At 41.7% G+C, this 21,990-nt stretch overlaps 1 protein-coding gene across 4 annotated transcripts in view; it reads right to left on the bottom strand.

Moving 5' to 3' along the window:
- Positions 1 to 21,990, bottom strand: part of ptprt (protein tyrosine phosphatase receptor type T) — a 361,408-nt gene that overhangs the window by 132,190 nt on the left and 207,228 nt on the right. For all 4 annotated transcript variants that reach the window (XM_086200288.1, XM_086200289.1, XM_086200290.1 and 1 more), the window contains 2 exons: positions 19,625 to 19,734; positions 866 to 1,067 (listed from right to left, as the gene is read on the bottom strand). In XM_086200288.1, the coding sequence (XP_086056414.1) occupies positions 866 to 1,067; positions 19,625 to 19,734 (312 nt within the window). The remainder of the gene's footprint in view (positions 1 to 865; positions 1,068 to 19,624; positions 19,735 to 21,990) is intronic.

Here is a 21,990-nt window from a genome sequence, read left to right as displayed (position 1 = left end):
ATATGATTTTAAAACTCTAACCACAGAAAGCTCCTGGCTGATTCAATAACCGTGTGTCATTTTGTGGTGCATTCCAACTCTGAAGTTGAACAGTAATTGCTCAGTAAATTAAACTGAGAGAATCACATATTATAGACCGATAAGGGAAAGGTTGCTCTGGCAAGCAGGTTTGTCACCTCTGCAGGAACATTTGGAGGAAATAGAAATAACAACAGAGACAATAGGGAGAATGACAGGGGAAGAGTCAGGCAGACGGAAGGAGAGAGAGAGAGAGCGAGAGAGAGCGCGCGCGAGAGAGAGAGAGAGAGCGAGAGAGCGCGCGCGAGAGAGAGGAGATAAAGGGCAAAGGGAGACATACGGTATATATACTGACAAAAAAGAATAACTGAGAGGCTTCTTAGTTTGCACCAGGCCTTGTCATTTAAACTACAAAGAGCACCCTTCACAAAACAGTCGGGGAAAGAATAAAGGGAACCTCTTGTCCCAGAATAAAGAAATGCATTATCATACTAGGCCATTTCACAGTTCGCTTTCCTTTTTTGCGGTGCCACTGACATTTTCTGTGGACCGAAGGGTGTGAGTGACATAAATGGAGGGTTCCAAATGAGGAGAAAAAGTCAGAATGAAGTGAAAATGGCCGACAGACAAACAAAGACACAAACTAAAATGTTCCTGCAGAAAAAGCACCTTCCAGCAATCTTCCATGTTGTCCCACATGTGGAGACGGTAAGATGGACACGTTTGAAGCACGTCATCACGGCGTATAACGTGTCGAGCACATTGGGAAATAAAAGTGCCTGGTGATGTAAAAATGTCACAATCCTGCACATTTTACACTTATTAGTTAAACAAGTAAGCATTTTACCTGCGATCTTTGTGGTGATGCGGGTGGTGACGGGCGGACCGAAGCCCTTGTTGGTGGAGGCCTTGAGGGTGAAGAAGTAGGTGGTTCCCGGGTAGAGACCCACGAACAGATGATGGGTCTCGTTCCTCAGCTTGAACACCCGTCCCCTCTGGGTGGTCAAATCAGCGCTGGGGTCTAAAGAGCTCAGGGCCTTGTACGTAATCTGGAGGGGGGGGGGACAGGAGACACGCAGGGTTATTTTATATTTTATGGTAAGGACATTGCTACTGATTCAGCTATGAGGTCATTATTTTCAAGAGTTTTTTCCCACTCGAACACAAAAAGCATCTACGTTTTGCGAGAAACTTTAAAAGAAGCACAAATCACTGTCAGCAAGTTGTCAAGCTGCCAAACACAAGAAACTGGCAACCAGCAGGGAATCTCCAGAGACGGCTACCAAATTCACCATTATTACCGCTGCGAGGTTTGCACTTTGAATAATTGAAGGGGAGGATGAGGAGGAGAAGACAATCTAGAGAGCAAAAGTCAGGCGAGGATCAGGACAGTGTCTACAGAACAACCAGAAGGCATTTTGTGCTTGCTGGGTTTGTCGAGTGCTTTGTGTTGGAAAAAAAAAAAGGAATGATGTGTTTCTGTTTGGAGCGAATATGACGGCGGTACAAATGTCATGCTTGGCACGTATTGGACGCGTTGCCACTGTTTGGAAACCAAGTCAAAATGAAAGAGTAGCTACGTCTGAACGCATCCAGTTTAGGTTGTCACCTCCGGTTTTGCACAATAATTAAAAAAAAAACAAAAAAACAAAAAACGTTTGTTTGAATTCCATTGTTGCCGGAAACGCATTCTTATGAACTTCCTCAAAATGAGCATCAAAATATGTCTCAAAAGACCAAAAAAAATGAGTTACTGTTGTCGCTCCTAACTGATGACAGGCTCACTACCCACATCATCTTTTCTCCAAAACAGTAATTTTGACTCTGACACATGTGGTCCAAAACAAATCTTTTCATATTTGGACCCCCACCAACGAACTCCGCCGTCACCTCAGAGCAATCCAACAAATCAGCCATCTGTTACTAAATTGTCCGTTAAATGTCATACAATTCGATGCTGCAGCTGAAGCGAAGTCGGCTTTTTACTACGAGCCTGTGTTTCTCCACAGGACCTCCACTTTGAGACCAGAGCATATTGAGTGAATTGACTCAGGGCTACAGAACTGGCAGAAGTACTTCAATGGTACTTCTGTTAAAAGAACTGTCAATGTGTGTCGTAATGTTGCCACTGGCAAGTTTCCACACCGCAAAACTGTCAATGACCACACACAAAATCACACACAAACACACTGGAGCACTGGAGGACAGCTGTCATTGTGAATGACAGTCTGCACAAAAGAGTATTGACTGCTGGGAAAAACACATTAATAGCAATTCATCTCCCAACACACTTCAACACTTCAGAACGTGTGTGTGTGTGTGTGTGTGTGTGTGTTTGTCTGGGCTCAGGGTATTTCAGTTTGTCTTTCAGCCCCAAAGTGAGAAAAAATGGGTACAAGTAGTGTGGAGGGAAAGTGACGAGAGGTTGAAGAGAGTGAAAAAGAGAAACGAAGATGGAACGAACAAGAACACGCTCTACTGACGACACATCGTTTTCTCGCTGGTCTAGAATGTTCCAAGTTTTTGGTTTTTTTCTTTTGGACAAAGCATGTGAGGGCAGATGTTTTTGTTTTAGCTGACTGCAGTAATTCCCATGAAGAATGCGCAAAAACTTCCACCCTTCGGGAATGTTGCATCATACGGCAAAAATGAGATAATAATCATTACAAACCCATCACCAGAACTTCTCGCTAAGGCTTCGCACGCTAACCTACAAAAAGTAACACACTATAATTCCTATATCGTCCACGTACCGCAATCCTGAGCCAGCTGCAATTGCAACGACAATTTTGAAACAAAAGCTCAATCTTTCCCGACACAAACCAAGAGTTTGTATGAATCCAAACTGAACCAGACTTGAGTGACAGCAACGTCATCGCCATCTTAAATTTTCTTCTCATTTTCTAATGAGAAGGAAAGAAATGTCCAGCGTTTAGCTTGAGGTTGGTACTCCAGGGGTTTGCACAGGTGCGACATGTCACGATACTAACTTGTTAAACGACTCCCTTGTGATAAAAATAAGTCCTTTTTTGTTGACAATATCCAGCAGGTGATCATTGCTAAACTAAGTTATCAATGCTGAGAGCGATGGGGTTTTCACCAGCTGCACATATAGTGTGACATCATTAATTGTTTTGGGATTATGGAGTACTAGGGTTATGAGGTACAAAGTGCAGTGGTAGTATCATAGCTGTGATTCCCTTCTCTGGTTGTGAGGACGTTCTCACACTCATGACCTCGCCCCGCGAGGCAGGGATAGAAGCGCACGGCAGCGGGAGACGTGGCTCCAGATAGACTTATCGACGATCGACGGATCTGCAAATCAAATCAATCAAATCAAATTAAGTGCATTCAAAATTGTTTGATCAAAGTATCAATAGATCCCGCTCTTACTGCATCACATGATTTCTCAAACTAGAGCAATTTAATATTTGTACCTTTTCCCATGGAGGTGCTTTGAAAGGGAAATATGTTTTATTTAACGCATAAATTAACTGAACTTGTTCTCTATTTGTAAGCCAATAAAGAACAGAGGGTTGAAAACTGGAATTGAAATGGGAGAGTTTTTCATCTCACACTGAGAGTACTTCATAAGTACCACTGCGGGGGAAAAAAACCAACACAACAACATGACATTGGATCGCAAAATTGAATCTAAACTGTAATAGAAAGGAGAAGTAGGGAAAGAAAGTGAGAGAAATAGAGAGAAAGTTCAAGTGGATGAAAAAAATGGGAGACGAAAAAACGAAACCGAAGGATAGAGAACCAGAGAGAAAGGGGGACAGACAACCAGAACCAAGGCAGTGACTAACGGGGGCATAGCAAGGACTGTAGATGGATGTTTACGGAAAACAGGTTGCTCAGAGGCAGGGAGTGTGTGTGTGTGTGTGTGTGCGCCTTCCTGGATGGAGCTGGTGGGAGACGGAGCGTCTCACACTCGTGGACACGCAGCAGCCCTCGATGCTGTATTTGCAGGCTCAAATGCAGGCTGCAGAGGTGATATGTGAGCATGTCACCGCGATTTTATTTGTGCGTGAGACAAGGAGTTAGCAAACAAGGCGTAACAGCGTAGTAAACTGAAATTACAGCATTCAGTTTGGTCCACCAAAGGATGGCGAGGTAACTAGGTGTTTTCCTGTGCTCTTTGAATTCATACCAGAGAGAAGAGAGAGAGAGAAGGATGGAAAAGCATATTGAGTAATGGTTCAGTCTGACAAGGTGGCAAAAGGATTAAGTTAAGTTCTAAGCATCTCTGTGGGTTCACCTGACCAACAGCCAACGGGTTTGTTTCGATGGGTTTTGGATTATTGCAGAAAAAAATCTGCGCGTCAAAGCTTTTGTTTTTGTTTTTTTTACAGCAAGATAATCTTCACAAATGAACAACCACATGTATGATTTTTGAAGCCTAAATGCATCGCTAGAAGTAACAAGCTAACGTTATGCTATGAACGAACTACAGCATGGAGGCAGCATTAAAACACACAACAGCTCGCGTTCTCTCTCCCACAGGTCGGGGTGATGGTGTATAATGTCCCTGACAAGTTCACGTCTCATTGGCTTTTTTAAGAAACTCAGCTCAGCTTCAAAAGTCATTGTTATTTACTGAGGTATGTTATGTAGTAGAACCAACTCTGAAATGATCTTACCTTCTGTTAACTCAAGGACTGATTCCTGCACCAAGACTTTTGCCATTGCTAGCCTTGATCACGCTCTCACTTCTAATAAATCACTGTCTTATTTGCCGAGTGGAGGTTAATTCTGAACAGCAGCCATTTATTCAAAAATCCAATCTTTTCTCAAAGCCATTAGATTCTAGTTTCCAGTTAAAGGAGATAGCAAGACGGCAGACAAAAGAAATCAGTACAAAAAGGAGCATTTTTTGAATAATTTTTTGAGTCTCTCCCTGCTGCCGCCAAGACAGGTTTTTCAAAGGACATGGACGGCTTTGACAGGGGTCAGAAGATCAGAATGCGTATGAATTGAATGAAAGGAATGTCTTGTTGTGAATGTCAGGTGAGACTCACATTGTTCCGTGTTTGAATGGTACCCGTCTCATCCGACCGACATTAACCTAATTCAGAGAACGTCCTATGAGCTCCAGAATTCCAACCAACCACAAACATGAGCCTCTATTTTTATTTTCTCCTTTTGTTTCTTCGCCTGGACACAGTAAAGATGAAAAAAATATATAATTTCTACTTCAGTTTCCTGGCATTTAACTCCCCTGCTACAACCCAGGCAGACAACTAAAAGCCTCTCAGATTGAGGCACTCGGGACAAAACCTTTAGCCAATAAAAGACAGCGGTCTAAAACGCAACAGAAAGCCCTCGACAGTCCAGGAGACTCGCCTTCCACAAGAAGATGATGTCTTCCAGGCCTCCAATTTGGCCTGGCTGGCTGAATAAAACATGTTGAATCAATAGCTATTTATACAGACTGGGATTTAGAGGCTAGAACAATAAAATATAATCTATTTCATCTACGCTGCAGTTTTGGTTTGCACATCGATGGCTGTTACCTTATTAGTCATGAATAGCTTTCAGTATTTTTATGAGCTTTATGCTCGCTCATTGCCTTTGCTGTCTCTCTTTTGAGTATTAGTCTTGATTTCTCCCCCTCTTTCTTCAATTTCTCCTCACCGTTCCCTCTCCCTCTAAAGGAGGGGTCTGGGCCATAAACCTCAGGTGTACTCACTCGTTCTTACCCCTTCCCCCTCTAATTCAACCCACCCCCCCTTTCTTTCTCTCTCTTCCGATAGTTGATGTACTTTGAATCGGTAGGGCCATAAACCTCAGCTTGTTTTATTGGCCAATGAAAAGGTAGGCGCACAGTGGGCAGTGCATCTTGGGTAATAGAGTGTGCATCAGTGGGGAATAACTCACAAGGGTGTGTGTGTGTGTGTGTGTGATTGAATTTGTAGGAAAGACAGTGGAAGAGTCCAATGGATAATTGTAGAGAAAAGAGAGTAAATAGGGAATGGCAAGAAATATGAAGTCACAAAGGCGATTCGTGAAGATAAGAGGAAGTCTGCTGCAGAGAGAAGGAAAGCATGATGCCATGAGAACCACTTCACCACCAGCCTCTCAGTTTATATGTCATAACAGAGTGCTTTATAAATAATTTACAACAGAGAGTTTGTGACACTTGCTTCCATTCCAGATATTAACATTTACAACCAGACTTGATGCATCATGAGACTGTCCTTCCAAGAAAAACGACCTGATAGGCCATAAATGAAAGAGCAAAAACGACCTACATTGGTGTTAAAGTGACAGATGTCCTCTAACAGTGGACTTTGCAGTGGGAGACCAGTATTCCTGACTTAAACCACCAGTTAGACAGCTTTGGACTGGCCTGTGTTTGACAGCTAATATAACAGATTTATAGTTTGCAACCATGAGTCAAGCTCATGAATGTATAAGAAGTAGAGGTGCATACTTCTGCATACGATGAATCAGACGAGAATCCAAACATGATAAGACCATAAAATCATATTGCCATGTCTTTGAAATCAAAATTGAAAGTTGTCAAAGCAATTATTCTGAGATCCAAGGTAGAAACCTGAGCGTTCCACTAAAACCTTTCTTTTTCATCTCGTGATGTACGTTAACAGTGAAAATGTCATCCACAACTCCCAAAGACAGGTCGGACCATAGGTGCAAGCTGGCAATGGGAGATAAATCTAGTTGCATAGCATGGCTAGCAGGAAAGCTAACGTTATGCTAGCAAGTTTCAAAGTTAATTACATTGTCCACAGCTGGCAAACAGTAGATTTGAGGGAAAAAAAACTATATTTTTATCATGGTCTTTTTGAGTATTCTTGGATGTAATTTAATTGCTTAAAAAGACATGTACTACGTAGTTCCAGCTAAACTGTCTGTTCACTTTCTAAATTAATGCTTTGGCTAAGTGTAACCACCATGTAACCACAGTTAACATCTAAAAACAAAAATGAGTCACTTTGGCACCTTTTTTTAACGCTGTTTGGAGAACAACTTTTATAATCGGCATGCTGCGGACTACGATTTCTATCTGTGAAAATAAATTGGAACAAGTGGAGTCCTTCAGTGCATCATCCACTCAACACCGCAGGGTGTCGATTGTGACACACAAGCTGCGTCACATTTACTGACTGTGAATTTAAAGACGAGCTATTTTGTATCACAAGTAATCAACTGGGATCCCATTCACTAATCAAGGGACACATGGACATAGGGAACACGTGGATTATGATTTCATCAGGAATATCTTCACATTGATCAAAGGAAAATGTCATGTCTGGAAAGCCAGATAATTTTGTTACCACACACACTCTAAAATTTTATTTGCTGTTTTTTTTTTTTTTTACTATTTTAATGTGCCAATGCCATTAACTTTAACTCGTGATAACATAACGTTAGCTTTCCTGCTAGCAGCTGAATCAAAAGGCGATACGAGTTTGACTGTTCATTTCCTGGTAGTTGTTTCTGGTCCATTTTATTTAGTGGAATGATGAGCAACATAAGAACTTTACAGGATGGTAATGAAATGTGCAAGTGCTAATCAAGCACTGTTACCGTGGAAACAGTAATGCTAACGTTATGCTATCAAGAGTCAAAATGTAATGGCACTGGCACAGTTGACAAACAGGAAATACATTTTTTGATTTTGATTGCAAATACATGAAAATATAAAGATCTTATTAGTGTCCATTATCAGGAATCAGTGAACTCAGCAGATGCAGCCATCCATTCTTGCTCAGCCATTACTCCTTGATAATGGACACCTTCTTGTCAGACATTATCTCTTACCTACAGTACACGGAGTTTTCTACAGTACACTGTCAAAATGACCTTCCCATTACACTTCTAAATAGAAGGAAACCTTTTATCACTACAGGCTCTATTTCTGAAACATGAACAATTGATGAAAGTGATTATATTTGTGTGTAATGTGTTTACAGGTAGCATCTTGCAATAAATGAATAACCTATTCTCAGACAATCCCCTTTACACGATATAAAGGCAGGAAGCAGTGTACTTCCTCGAGTGTGTTGCCCTCACATGAGCAATAAAATAAAAATCAACTCTTCACTCCTGCAGTTTGTGGAAGACATAAAACTGCATTTAGGTGCTTCAGTCCCTGAGTTGATGGTCTATTAGCTAAAAGTGTGTGATGGCTCGGAGGATCTTAGGCTATGATCCACTTCATAACAGATTTAAATGCCTGCATTGTGCCCAGGACACAAAACTAATCTGTCTGTTTGTCCTCTAAATAAAAATAGTGAACCGTTTCAGGTGTGTGTTAATGTTAACTGATGTATCGTGACTCATTGTTGATGCCTACACCATGCAGCCTGGACGATAAGATGAAGCAAACAGTTAAATCCCTGAGAAAAACAAAATATTTGTTGAAGACTCTCCAAGTGCTCCCTAAACCAATCCCCTGGAATTTTATTTTATTTATTAAAATTTTCATTTGTTTTTCTTGTTCACGCCACATACCTTACCCCATTAAGTCCCCTGGAACTTCTATGGCACCCGTTGTTTTAAATGTCTGCACTTCTGTTTTTACATTTCTCTATTTGGAACAGCATGTTCTCCTGCTTCCAAACTATAAAATGTCAAAACATTCTGGGTCACAATGAACAGAAATGGCACGCTCGCACAAACAAACACACACACACACACGCACACACATATAAATCCCAGAGATATGGACGTACATGCACAAATGCTGCCACATATGTAAATGCAGACATGTTAATACTTATGCATATGTACAGATGGGAATGGAATCTTCAGTGTCTTCCTCATCCCATTTTCCTATTGTTCCCAACTAGATAAGCTAACTGGAGAAAAAGATAGCGGCACACAATAGTCCGATAATACTTCCTTGCCGTGCTGTCCCTGTTGTTCTCACGGATTCTTGATAAGCAAACAGTGTTGACAAAAAGAAAGACAGAAGGACGGAGCGAGATGAGCACTAAATAAAGCCTGGTAGAAAATTTCCAGGCCACACGATTGTTCACACTGAGATAAATATACACAAGGGAGAGATGGAAAGACAAAAAGCAAGAGACCAATAATATTACAGCCTCGAAAATAGCCAGGCTGTTAATCCCAAACAAAGGCCTCATTCACGTAATCGGGCTGTTCAATCGGCAGAGGAGAGGTGTGACAACTTCAGGGAATAAAAAGTTCAAAAAATGACAGAATACAAATGCTTTGTAAAGTATTTGAAGTCTGCATCCGTCTAGCGTGGCGGTCCACTGCCACCAAAGTTCACATCAAAATCGATAAGAGCCACGTAACGAAAGTATGAAGATAAAAATGGTTCAATGAGGAAGAGATGAACCCCAGAAAAATCTGCCGGTGCTGACGGCTGGACAGGAAATGACCTGCATCCGAGTGGCACTTGTTTGACAGCCTCACAGCAACGACTGGCCAGACCATTTAAGATGAATGACAGAAAGGGAACTCTCTCTTGATCAGGGGTGTCAAACATAAGGCCTTGGGGCCAGAAAGAGCCTGGCAGAGGGTTCAATCTGGCCCAACGTGTCACGTAACCAAGTGTAACAACTGGAAACTCTCTGCAGCGGCCCGACAGGAGAATCGCGGTCAGGTTAATGTCCTAAAACATTGTTGTTAGGAACTCGACCTGATTCCTCCCTCCTGGCACCATCACAACACACCCGAGGGGAAAACTCAGATTGCCACTGGTTTTTAATGTATTACAAATACACACAAATCCAGGTTTTGTTAACATTTCTTTTTTTTATCATTGGTTCTTTTTTATCTATTGGTGCAATTTAATGTTAAAAAGGAGAATGTGCACTATTCATGGTTCATCCCATATTTTTATAGCTATTCTATGTATTTGTTGATGACTTTTTTCATGCATGTCTACGTGCTGATCATTAAACCTTTAGTTCATTTTAATATCCTCATGAGTTCCAAGACTCCTGTCAATATCAGCCATGACTGAAGTACTACGCTCCGCTCTGGACACCACAAATTACAGTGACTGATAATGCTGCATTTTTTTCCCCTACTTCGGTAACTCAGTTCAGTGTAAATATACTATCAAATATTAAAAACAACACAGGCATCACTTGCAAAAGAAAGGACGAGTAGGATATAGTTGGAGTGGCGCTGAGATAGTAAGTGATGTATGAAAATGATCATTAGGCAGGAGAGGAGCTGGAGGCTGGAACTGCCACCTAAACAGCCTGCGGGTTCTCAGGAGATGTTTGATTGGCTAGGAAAAGAGGAAATGACTCCTGACAGACTGTAAGCAGGAAGTTGTAGTCCTGACAGATTAGAGTGCAGCAGATAATCATGTGTGTGTTTCTCTGTGCGTGTGTGTGTGTGTGTTTGTGTCTGAGAGTCACAGAATAGTGGTGAGGATCTAAATGGATAATCCTCTTTGACTATTACCCCATGCACACGTGTGTGTGTGTGTGTGTGTGTGTGTGTGTGTGTGTCTAGGTGAATAATCCTCTTTGCTCTGACTACTGTCAGACAGATTAAAGCTATCTCACATCTATTGCTTCAGTGTGTTTGGAATGTTCTAAATTCTCTTTGCCACTCGTTTATTTCCTCTGATAAGTTACTTTTTTAAAAGTTGTAAATCCGATTCTTTGTGATGGTTGAATTAAGTCTTTTCACAAGATGTCTGCATGTGATGCAATTATAGGAGGGACAAATTAATTCACATGGTAACAACTGTTGCCAATAAAAAGTGCACTGATGTTATTGGGTGGCAAAAGACAAAACCTAAAAATATATTCTATATTATAAACAGATATTTTGAGGCCATGAGATAAAACTTGGTCTCTGAATGTAGTTGTTTTATTATCTTTAATAAAGTTATAGTTTCCTGCCAAAAGATATTCATTGTGGAAATACATTATATTTCACAGCTTACAGTAGTTAAATTGAGGGAGAAGTTATTTCTCACAGCCTCAACAGGAGATACAGAAATATATTTTCTGTCTGTTGTTCTCTCCACTCCAAGGCTCCTTACATGATCACAAATTGTTTTTAACTCCCTTACTTGCTCCTTTAAAAAATAAATGAAAAAATTAAAAATAAATAAATAAATAAATGAATAATTGTAAGGGAATGGAAAGTTGCCCCATTTTTTGGTTTGAAGGTGAGTTGAACCACGCGAAGATACGAGATACCAGAGACATGTGAGATATGCCAATAGAGAGGAAAGTAGAGATGCATTGGCAAACCCCCCCCCCACACACACACACACACAAGTGTAAGTGATACTAGGCCCATTCCCCTACAGGCCAAACAGGCATTGTGATGGAGTAAATGGGGTCAGCAGCTCAAGGACTTAAAAGCCACACTAAATATAGTCCATTATTGACAGAATGAAAAACAATATAGGAGGAAAACGAGTGCAGAGGAACAGGGACGGATGATGGATGGGAAATTTATCACTGGAAATGACTTCTGATCCAAAGTCACATACACATATACACATATGAAATACCTATATATATACATATACACATATGAAATACCTATATATATACATATACACATATGAAATACCTATATATGTACATATACACATATGAAATACCTATATATATACATATACACATATGAAATACCTATATATATACATATACACATATGAAATACCTATATATATACATATACACATATGAAATACCTATATATATATATATAGGTATTTTGCCTGTTAGCAGAAAACCTGAAAATGTTTAGGATGTATTATAGGATGTATTATAAAGAAATTTGACCGGATGATAAAACAAGCTGAGCTTGATTTTGGAATCCAGACCTGGAGACACCGTATCGTCTTGGTGGAGGCACGCGCTCACCAAGTGCCCTCAAGTTTCCATTTTATTGGTTAGATCTCGCCAGGAGCGGCATGTCTCAGAGGTCACTCACCACCCCCCTCCGGTGACCATGTCAAAGTCTTGTTGAAACACACAAATGTACAAACTACTGCAAGCGGATCGGGAGGGATTGTCCTGAATCAGTAGTCTGAGAGTGTGGGTCCCAGACTCAAAACCGTCAAACTTCTGAGTTTCGGAAACACACCAGAGCAGACTGGCCAGTATTTTGATATGGGGCAACAAATAAAATTGACAAAAGAGACAATGTTAACAACAAAAGAGCCCATTTTAATCTAAAAGTCTAAATAATTGGCAAGTGATCAATTTACAGATCACTCCATTACGGACATGCCAAGGTCAGAAGTACAAGTGGTGAAGGCAGCTCAGATTCGTTAAATGTGACAGACGCCATTTTGTGGCTGTGGCAAATGTGACAACACAGAGCTTCAAAAAAAGGCAAGAAAAGTCCGTATATGGAGGTGGAGGCAGCGTTGACAGTGCAGCTGCAGCTGTTGATTCAATGTCACCAGTGGTCGTTTTATCAACACCAGAACTCATTAGAACCCGAAACCTAACTGGTCGTGGTAAAAGTCTCTTGTATCAGAGGGCTGGAACAAACTACTTCAATTGCTGTACGGCGTGAAGGACTTGTTGCAACAACCAGAATAACATCATTAACCCTTAGAGCCCAATCGGCCCGGCGCCGGGCTGAAAAACGCTGGACGTAATTGGGCGCTGTAAAAATGTACAGAAATTTGACGGCAATGTTTACTTTCAATTGTCGATCAAAGTTTGGACTCTAATGCTCACAAAACCGGGTCGGGTGTCTGTTTTAGTGCAAAAGTTACCTTTTTATTGTGATTTTAATCTGTTTTGGTACGAAATCGGGACATTTAAATTTTGCAACCACAGCGGAATCAAAGTTGAACAGTGTCGCGTAGACTTCTTCTTTGCGGCAGTGTTTGTAGTCTTTGGAAGGGGAGAAGCTACTGAATCAATCGACACCTACCATTCCAAGAACTACAAATCCCAGCTACGTAAAACTTCAAGCGTAAAACCTGCTCAAACTATGCGCTCTCGCTGTCTTTTACACGCAGCGCCCCACAGATGAAGGCAGACCGCTGAACAAAAGCAAAAAAGCTCCAATAGTTAGTAGTAGACAACTAAAATTAAAATTTATTGTTATTTGGAGCCAGTTTTCATCAGAGGTAGAAAATAATCCCTTTGGCACAATTTGGCACAGTTTGAAAACTGAGTTCTCGCCTGGGTGAATCCTTACAAAATCCTTGATGTAGGCTTCACTGTTAGCCCAAAGTTGATAGAATAAATTTGTGGTCAAGGAGTGGATGAAGCTAATCAGTGGTGTCTGGGTGCATGAAATCATTGCTGGCATAGTGTTTTCCTCTGTCAAAAAAAAAATAAAAATTTTGGCAAGAGTAAAAAAACGTAATTTTTCCTCTGGTTTATTCCAATTTACTCAGGCTTAATGACGGATACAACACTTCTGACACTTGGAACACATTCTCTGAAGTCCCTAGATGTCCAAGGACACCAAGAACATGCATATAACCTTGAGTAAAGTGTAGTAATTACACATTTACTATGGGTATGTCTTTTTAGGCGTTTTTTCCTGAAAATATGCTGAGTGGAAGAGGTTAAACAAACTAAAGCCTACATTCCTGAGTAGGAGAAAGTTTCTTATGGTATAGACAGCAGAAAGACTGCATATTCCTGAGCTTGTATAGAAGAGTGGTGACCTCTGTCCTCCCTCTTTCAATCGTCACTCGCCCTGCTGTTTTTATTTTTTTTTGAGGCGTCTTTAACATCTTGTTTGTGCTGAAGCCATCTGAGCGCCTGCTATCGCTCAGTAAACAGCGAGATCACCCTGGGCGACTCCTGCTCTCATAAATAGAATCAATCATCCCTTTGTTCAGAAACCAGTGACAGGGAGGGAGAAAATATAACAACTATATGTCTGCTGTTTCAACAGAGTTCAACAGCTCGGAACAAAGTAACTCACTTAAATAAATGCCTGACTGGCTGCCACTATTGATTTGGGTGATTGATTAAAGGTTGAGGAAAGAAGAGTTGAGTTATTCACACAGAAAACCAGCCCAGAATAACTAGACAGTACTAGTAGCTTAGCACTTAGCTGTGTTGGATTAAACAGCTACAAGATTTGTCAGAAAGATCTTTTTTACATTTTTTTTTTAACCAGTTTTGTGGTCAGCTTGAGGGTTGAACGGCCTGAAGTATATCACTGCATTGAGACGTGTGGCCATGGAGGATTCAAGGAGTCCTCACAGGTAATTCCACAACAGGTCACGAATCAGTACGCGTCGTTCACGGATTCTGATAACGACCAGCGTCTTCCTTAAGACTGTCTCACTCTCTCTCGGACACGGCTTTGTTATTTAGGTTTCAACTTTGCGGCCCTGCGATGGTCTGGTGACCCGTCCAGGGTGAACCCCTCCTCTCACCTGAAGGCTGGTGGGACAGGCTGCACCCCCCCCCCCCCCCCACGACCCTTAACAGGATAAGAGGTAGAACATGGATGGATGGTTTGACTTTGCCACGTTCGTAGCGCTAGCTCAATCACTGCTAACCTCTTTTACCACATCTGCAAGAATCACATCAAACAGCATGAGGAGTCTATGAATATTTTTGTTTGTTTCTACAATTTAGACTTTTTGAATTTTACGCTTTGTACATTGACTTCTTTTACATGCTTGATTTAAAGCTGGCAAACAACTGGGAAAAGGCAGCAGAAGTCTCCGCTTTGTCCGTCCGAAACGTTGTGCTTTTGGAATGAGAACAGGCCCTGCCGGCGTGACACGAACGAGAGCTCCCGTCTCAGTAAAGGTCATCTCATATCCTGGTGCATATGATGATCACGTGATAGAACAAGCAGACGTAGGAACACCAGCACAAGATTCAACTGTTATATTTCATTTGCCGTTTCCAGCATCATTATTGAGCGTTACTGTAACCGCAAACGCAACACTCACACAAACTTAGCTGATGTCTTTTAAACCAGACACATTTTTTTTCCTTATTCCAAGCAGACAGTTTTATTTCAAAACCTCACCAGATTGCAACTATTGTGTTTGTTAAACACTGAAACATGTAAAAAGGCTCTCGAGATTTATCGATGCATGTAAACACAACATTCTCCTTTTTAAGTTGCCGCAGTTTTTTTTTCCTCTTCTTCATTTTTCCCTCTATGAAAGATAAAACCAAATAAAAAATGTTATCTGTTATTTTGAGCATTTCTGCATCCAGACTTGCCGTGTACCTTTTATGGCTCTAAATATCAACCATGTGACTCAGCGCGACTTCATCCACAATCTTGTTTAAGCTCAGTCTGTCTGATCAGTGCAAATGAATCCATCAATACAATCTGATTAGCACCCAGTCACAACAGAAGTTGAAGAACGACACTTCCATTTGGAAGCTTTCTGATCTTATGGTAAAAATGTTAATGTTTAATTCATGCAGCTTCTGCTGTTTAAACAAATGCACTCTGATCTTGAACAGAGTTGATTTGGAAACACATGAACCCAAATAAAGAGTGACTAAAGACTTCAACCTACACGCTCCCCGGTGGATTCTTTTACTTACTGCTTGGTCAAACCTAATCAGCAGAGCTTACTGTTTGCCTCTAATCAATGTTGGCACAGGCATCTGTTAAATTAGCAGGAGTTCAGGAGCAACCACAAACCAGCAGGGGGGCGAGCTGGCAAACAGAGCCCAGTGCTGATGATCGCGGACGGACTGATGAGTCAGTCAGAGACGGGATCGAGGAGGTCACGATCTGCGTGTCCTCTCTCATGGCAGCAAACATCCATAGCTGTGTATTATGGGGTAAACTGGGGGTAAAGTTGCAGGGAGTCTTTGGTGGATGAAAAAATAGATTGTTCTCATCAATTTGAGAGCAGGGTTTTGTTCTGCGTTCAGCCAGGTTTTCACCCCAGAACTGACCTTCCCTGCCTGTAGTCTTTGAGATTGAAAGTTTGGAGTTACACGTTTTCTGACTGGCAGCAACCAGCGGGGGTTAGGAAAAGCTTGTTAGTCGAACAGATTAAAAGTCCGTTGATATTTAATAAGACGGTAGACGCTGCATTCGTTTGTCTGAGATTGAGATGCTTTTCGGCTCGTCATCTCACGTGGCGGTGCAGCTCAGAGCGCCTCAGGGAAGATGTCAGAGACGTGAAGAGCAAAGACGTCAACTGACTCAGACAAAAATAAATGAGGTGTTTTAAAATAACAAAAGATCATAAAAAAAAACAAGATACTGAAACTATGTTTCTGAAATACTGCAAAAAAAATAGATTTAATAAAAGAAAACAAAATAATGAATAAAATCAATAACTAAGTGATAAATAGAAACACATAAAAAAGGGAAATAAAATAGATAATACATAGAATAAATTGTAAAAACATAAATTATGTAGTATAAAAGATGGGTTGTAATTTAGCTTTGGGAACATCAATACTTTCAGCATTGCTTAAGGCAACATCAATAAACGTATCATAGGAACTTAAAAAAGTCAACATAGTGCTGATGTTTGGCAGGTTGAGGGCGAGAATGGCGTGAAAGTACACAGTAACACCTTGGTTCCTGGATTTTTTTGGTTTTGGACTTCATATTGTCGTTTCACTCCATCATCTACGCCACCTCAGCCCCATCGTTTGCTCTCCTCCATCCTTCCTCTGATGATCGGGGGACAGGGGCCAGTGAGGAGGGGACCTTCAGATCTCACCCAGATGCTTCTTTTAATCCTATAATTAGCTGCAATCATGCATCCAGGAGATGAAGGGATCATATTTGCACACTCAATGGATTCATGTAAACATGATAGAACAAATACTCTCTCTTGTGGGCCCATTTCCACTCGTTCCACCCGAACCTTTATCTCCTCCCCTTGCTCTCCCTTCATTCTTCTCACTCTACCTTATCGCTGCTCACAATTCTCTCACTCCACCCTTCTATCTCACCCTCCCACCTCCTCCACCCATCCCTCCCTCGCTTTGTCCCAAGCTGTAATTCATCTCGTGTGCATCCTGAAAAGCAAGGGACACCGAGAGGGGAGAAGAAAAAAACCAAAACACAAGAGACAACAGAGGAGGACAGGACACGACAAGAGCCCCTTTAGATGTTGCAGATGATGCCTTTAATCCTGTCAATAGCTGCAATTATAGTAATTATCTCTAATAGCTGCACATTGTGTTGAGGCTCTGATATGTTTAACAGATGATGCAGTGCGGTGCCGCCTCCGCTGGGCTGAGAGTGCAGGGGGCTTGGATTCATATTTATGAAACCGACACAAAACAAGGCGAAATTGATGATGGTCCCAAGAGGTTTATAGACTGCAGAGTGTTTTTCAAGCTCTGGGTCGAGGTCTAATGGAGGTCTCAGAGATGGTACTGCGTGGTCTTTGTGCCGAGCAGAATGAGAGGAGAGACTGGAGATTAATGTTCGGAGGTAGAGAGGTCTCGGGAGGAAAGAGAGGCAATTATATGAAAGATGTTGCAAAAGACGATGAAGATGTGGGAGATTCAACAGCTGAAAGATGCAGCTCCAAAAAAAGAGAAGATATTTGCAAAAAGAGGTGTTCAGTGTTACACGCAATAACCTGAATAACCTTTTATGAATCGTTAACATATCTGAGGGCGTTTCAACCGTGCGTCTCCTCAGAGCCGTGACTTCTGTGATACCTCATACCTCCAACAGCAGCCAGGTGGAAGTCACATGAAGCCCCCGTTTCTGCTGTTCTCTGGTGACAAAACTGGGTCAGGACATTTGGATGTTATTTATTTGCTTTAATTCTTCCTAAAACTCTCGTTCACTTTCATACGATTGAATTTCCATCAAGAGTAAACTAGATGTTTTGCTTGATGTCTTCTCTGCAGGCGTCTCTGCAGGCACACTGATCGAGCGTGTTGCTGGCCGGCGTGTAGGATTACATTTGAATAATGTAAGTGACAAATATTCTATATATACAACCGATGCATATTCCAACTGCCAAAACAATCCCCTTTTATGAATCAGTCTAACCTCTGTAGGCAGCTTCAAACTGCCACCGGTGTGAATTTTTTCATATCTAAAAACGATATTACTGGGAGTTTAATAAGATTTCTGACATCAGAAGGAAACGAGAGGAAAGATCTAGCCAGGAAACAGGAAGAACACTGAAGAAACACTTTCTGGTCAAGAAATTGAGACGGTTTTAGGTGCCGGATTGAGAAAAGGGAGAAGTTCTGTTACAACGTAGCATGTTGCTAAAACCAGGGAGGGCCACAGAGCTCCATCAGGAGAGGAGGGGCTTGTTTTTGAATGGATCTGTTATATTTTGCAGTTTTGTTGAGGACCTCAGTGAAGACCTGTTGTCATTTTAGCAAACTAACAATTTTTACACACACACACACACACACACACACACACACACACACACACACACACACACACACACACACACACACACACTCAGTGCTGTGACTGAGTGTGTCTCAAAAGCACCTTCTTCTCTCTGATATCAGGATTGTCACTTTTAAGAGCACCTGGACAGACGGGAAGACAGGAGACCGAGAAAGGGTCAATAATTTATTAGATAGAGACCTCAAATCAACTTCACCCCCCCCCCCCAAAAAAAAACACACACACTCACACACAAACGTACTTATATCTCTCACTCAATCCCAAACTTTGTCTTGAGGGCTGTCAGGGAACATCTCTCTCTCTCTCTCTCTCTCTCTCTCTCTCTCTCCATTACTGAATCCTACTTTGGTGAAACTCCAACAAGAAACTGCACTCACTACAAAATCACCGCTGAAATAAAATACACAATTGTGAATTATTATTCATACTTGTAGCTGAAAATAACTCAGTTATGATATTTGATATGAATGTGACCTGACAGTGAAGCACGACATATCTGATTGTTAGAAGCAGCGCTCCCTCCTTCTCTAGACTGATGCTTTTTTTACAAACTTGTTTTTTTGGGGGGGGGGGGGGCATTTTGCTGTAAAAGTCCTGAAGTCTGCATTCTTCATAATAATAATAATAATAATAATAATAATAATAATGATAATAATAGGACTGAAATCCTGGTATTGTGGAGTGACAGAACCAAGTACTGCGTGGTACTGGGACACAGAAATGCATGGCAGCTGGCGAGAGGAATCTGTTTTTCACTGTATGAAAAAGATCTTGACGATAAAGGAGAATCTCTTCACCGGCTAGGTGGGAGTATTCTGAGAGGGAGCGTGGGTGGCGTTCCAGCGGCTCAGGCCACGTCCTGGATGACGGATCTCTGGTCTTGCTCATGAGAGGCTGCTGATGTGTTTTAAATGTCCAACTATTTTATGGCATTTATCAAAAGTGCCATCAAACCCTCTGAGGGACGCTGAGGTGACCCTCGGTGCAGATGGCGGCTGCACAGGGACGTGGGAGAGACGCTGTCACTCCTCAAGCCTTTTGGTAAACGTCTGTGTTTGAGGGAGGAAGTTGCGCTCAAGTTTAGTCCTAAGATTTATGTACTGTCAAGAAAAATGAGCACAATGAGATTTATTCGTCCTTCATTGAGTATGTGAGGGCTCCAACATGTTAAACTGCTGAGTTTATACGTTTACATCTGTGAATGGAGAGCAACCAAACACTCCCCCCTGAAAATGAAAGGTTCGACACAAAACAGGGAAGCCGGATGTTGCGCCCGTGGGTCATCCGGCGGTCTCTGACTGACCTCGTACAGCGTGATGACTCCGTTGGTCTCGTTGGGAGCTTTCCACTGCATGAAGATCTTCTCTTCGTAGGGAGTATTCTGCAGCGACTCCATCGGCACTGATCCAGGAACTGCAGAGTACACAGAATGCTGGACTTTATTTCACATTATTGAAAACTCGTATGTTTTCTTTTGCCTGGTGCAACGAGAACTTTGACTACTGCGTTACGGACCAGCGCCAGTCGATTCAGGACACATCGGGCCAAACCAAACCTGATGACTGGAATGTGTTTTCTCTGCATTTGCGGCCTGAATATATAAAACTGCCCTCCACCTAAACTCTCGGTGCTACACTCTCCTCCTGCACACCCGCTAAACACCATATTCATGAAACATACTGCATTACACCTGACATCAAAGATTCGGTGTAAAGATGAAAGTGGAGTGGAGAAGAGAAAGAAAATATTGGAATTTTAGAAGCAAAAGAGAAACACAAAAGAAAAAGCAAGCAACAGTGAGCGATTATATTTATTAAATTTCTTCTTGTGTATCTCATAATTCATTATTTGGTGTATGAAAAGTTTCATATATCTGGGAAACTACTCGGAATCTAATTCTGGGCTTTTCTTCCCAGTGAGGCAGATTGAGTCCCACTGAAGAAAAATGAAGTCATTTTCCACAACAAAGTATGACATGCTATTCCATTATATTTCTTCTATTCGGAAAGGCTGAACTCACACGCTGCACTGATATATTGTATATTAGATTTTGCTTACGAGTACACACAGCAAGAACTGAATTGAGTGACACTTTTGGAAAATGAACGAGTGTCTGGAGTATTGCTGATCTGCATATCAGGCTCTTTAATTCAAGTTAAACAGAGAAATACAGCCGGCAAACATCAATTTGGTGTTGTAAATGTCTCTTTTATTGTGACCCGCAACATTTTAGTTGGTATTTGCTTCCTCGGTTGTTCAGTTGTCAGATATTGCTGAAGATTATTTCTGGGTAGAGAATGTAATTTCCACACTGATGCAGTGAGAAAGGTTGATCAGAGCTTCCGCTGGGTTCATAATCACCTTATATGCTTCACAATACACGTCAAGGTAAGTAACTTTGATTCTTGACATTGAGGAGTTAGAATAAGATTGTGCGGCCCTGCTGTAACTTGTGAAATTAAACCAGTCTCATCTTAAAACACGATGCAGACAGACTGCAATTATGTCATGTAGAGATAAATCTCGAAGCGGCCCCGTCGACAGTGAGTAATGGAACAACTGCTGAGACAAAACGACAGCCGCCACGGTGATTTTCTAGGCTTATGATCGCATTTTCGGACTCACCGCTGGGAGCTCTACATTCAAATCAAACTCGCTTTGGATTGAACAGATCAAATGAAAAGTCTATTAATTTAAAAAAAAGTCAATTACTCATTCAATGTCAGCGGACCAACTGTGTTTTGCCAGGAGAAAACTTTCATCTGATGTCTTGATGCTCTGATTCTCCATTTCAGGAGCATCAGCGTGAGCATTCACACAGTGACAGACAGTGTTTTCTCTTGCGTTGGGTGTTTAATCAAGCAAACTGCACTTGAAATAAAGTAATGACTTTGAGATTGTAGTGGCATTAATTTGAGGCTCTTCATAACCACATTAGATAAACGCTGCAGGGGTCATTTGTGTACACAGTTGCCCGATTTGGGAGAAAATAAAGTACTGAACGCGAAACAATGACAAACATTTGTTCTTGACTGCAGATGCTTTGAGATAAATGATGAGTAATGAATGAGTGAAGAATCATCACGGGGTTGGTATTGTTAGTGTTCATGCATGCAGGCCACTTCATCAACTGTCCTTCTCCCAGTGTAAAAGAACCCAGGAGGAACGTATTTATTGACGCAGGTCTATCCCCCTCCAGAACAATAGGTGGCAGTATTCCCCCTCTCAGATGGTTGCAATCTGACTGCCCTTTGCATAAAATACTGAACCTCCAGTTTAAATACCACAGCAGGACCCGTGGAACACTCAGGCTGCGTCCGAATTGCCAAGTGGCAACCTACGTCCTCCTGCTACAACCTACCGCTACGTCCTACTCCTACAACCTAAACACAGCAGCACCATTCAGACACCCTAGAAGATTGGTGGTGAAGCGCGACCTCTGCTGGCAGAGCACAGATACCGCAAATAGGCAGACAGCACCAACGAAAGCCCCCACCTGCTGGCCTGACTGTTGTACTGCACTCCACTCTGAACGCACCTTTCACTCATTCTCTATTAAGGTGTGTTCACACCGCGTCGCGTTTGGTGTGCACACACCTTTAGTCATCAACAATGGCTATAAACGTTTGTGTTGCATAAGAATGGGAGACTGTTGGTGGTGCAAACTTG

The sequence above is a fragment of the Aulostomus chinensis genome, chromosome 3 (genome assembly GCF_037954235.1).
Source record: "Aulostomus chinensis isolate RoL2024-O1b breed Wild chromosome 3, RoL_Achi_v1.0, whole genome shotgun sequence".
Lineage (NCBI taxonomy): Eukaryota > Metazoa > Chordata > Actinopteri > Syngnathiformes > Aulostomidae > Aulostomus > Aulostomus chinensis.
This window is presented reverse-complemented; position numbering and strand designations above follow the sequence as displayed.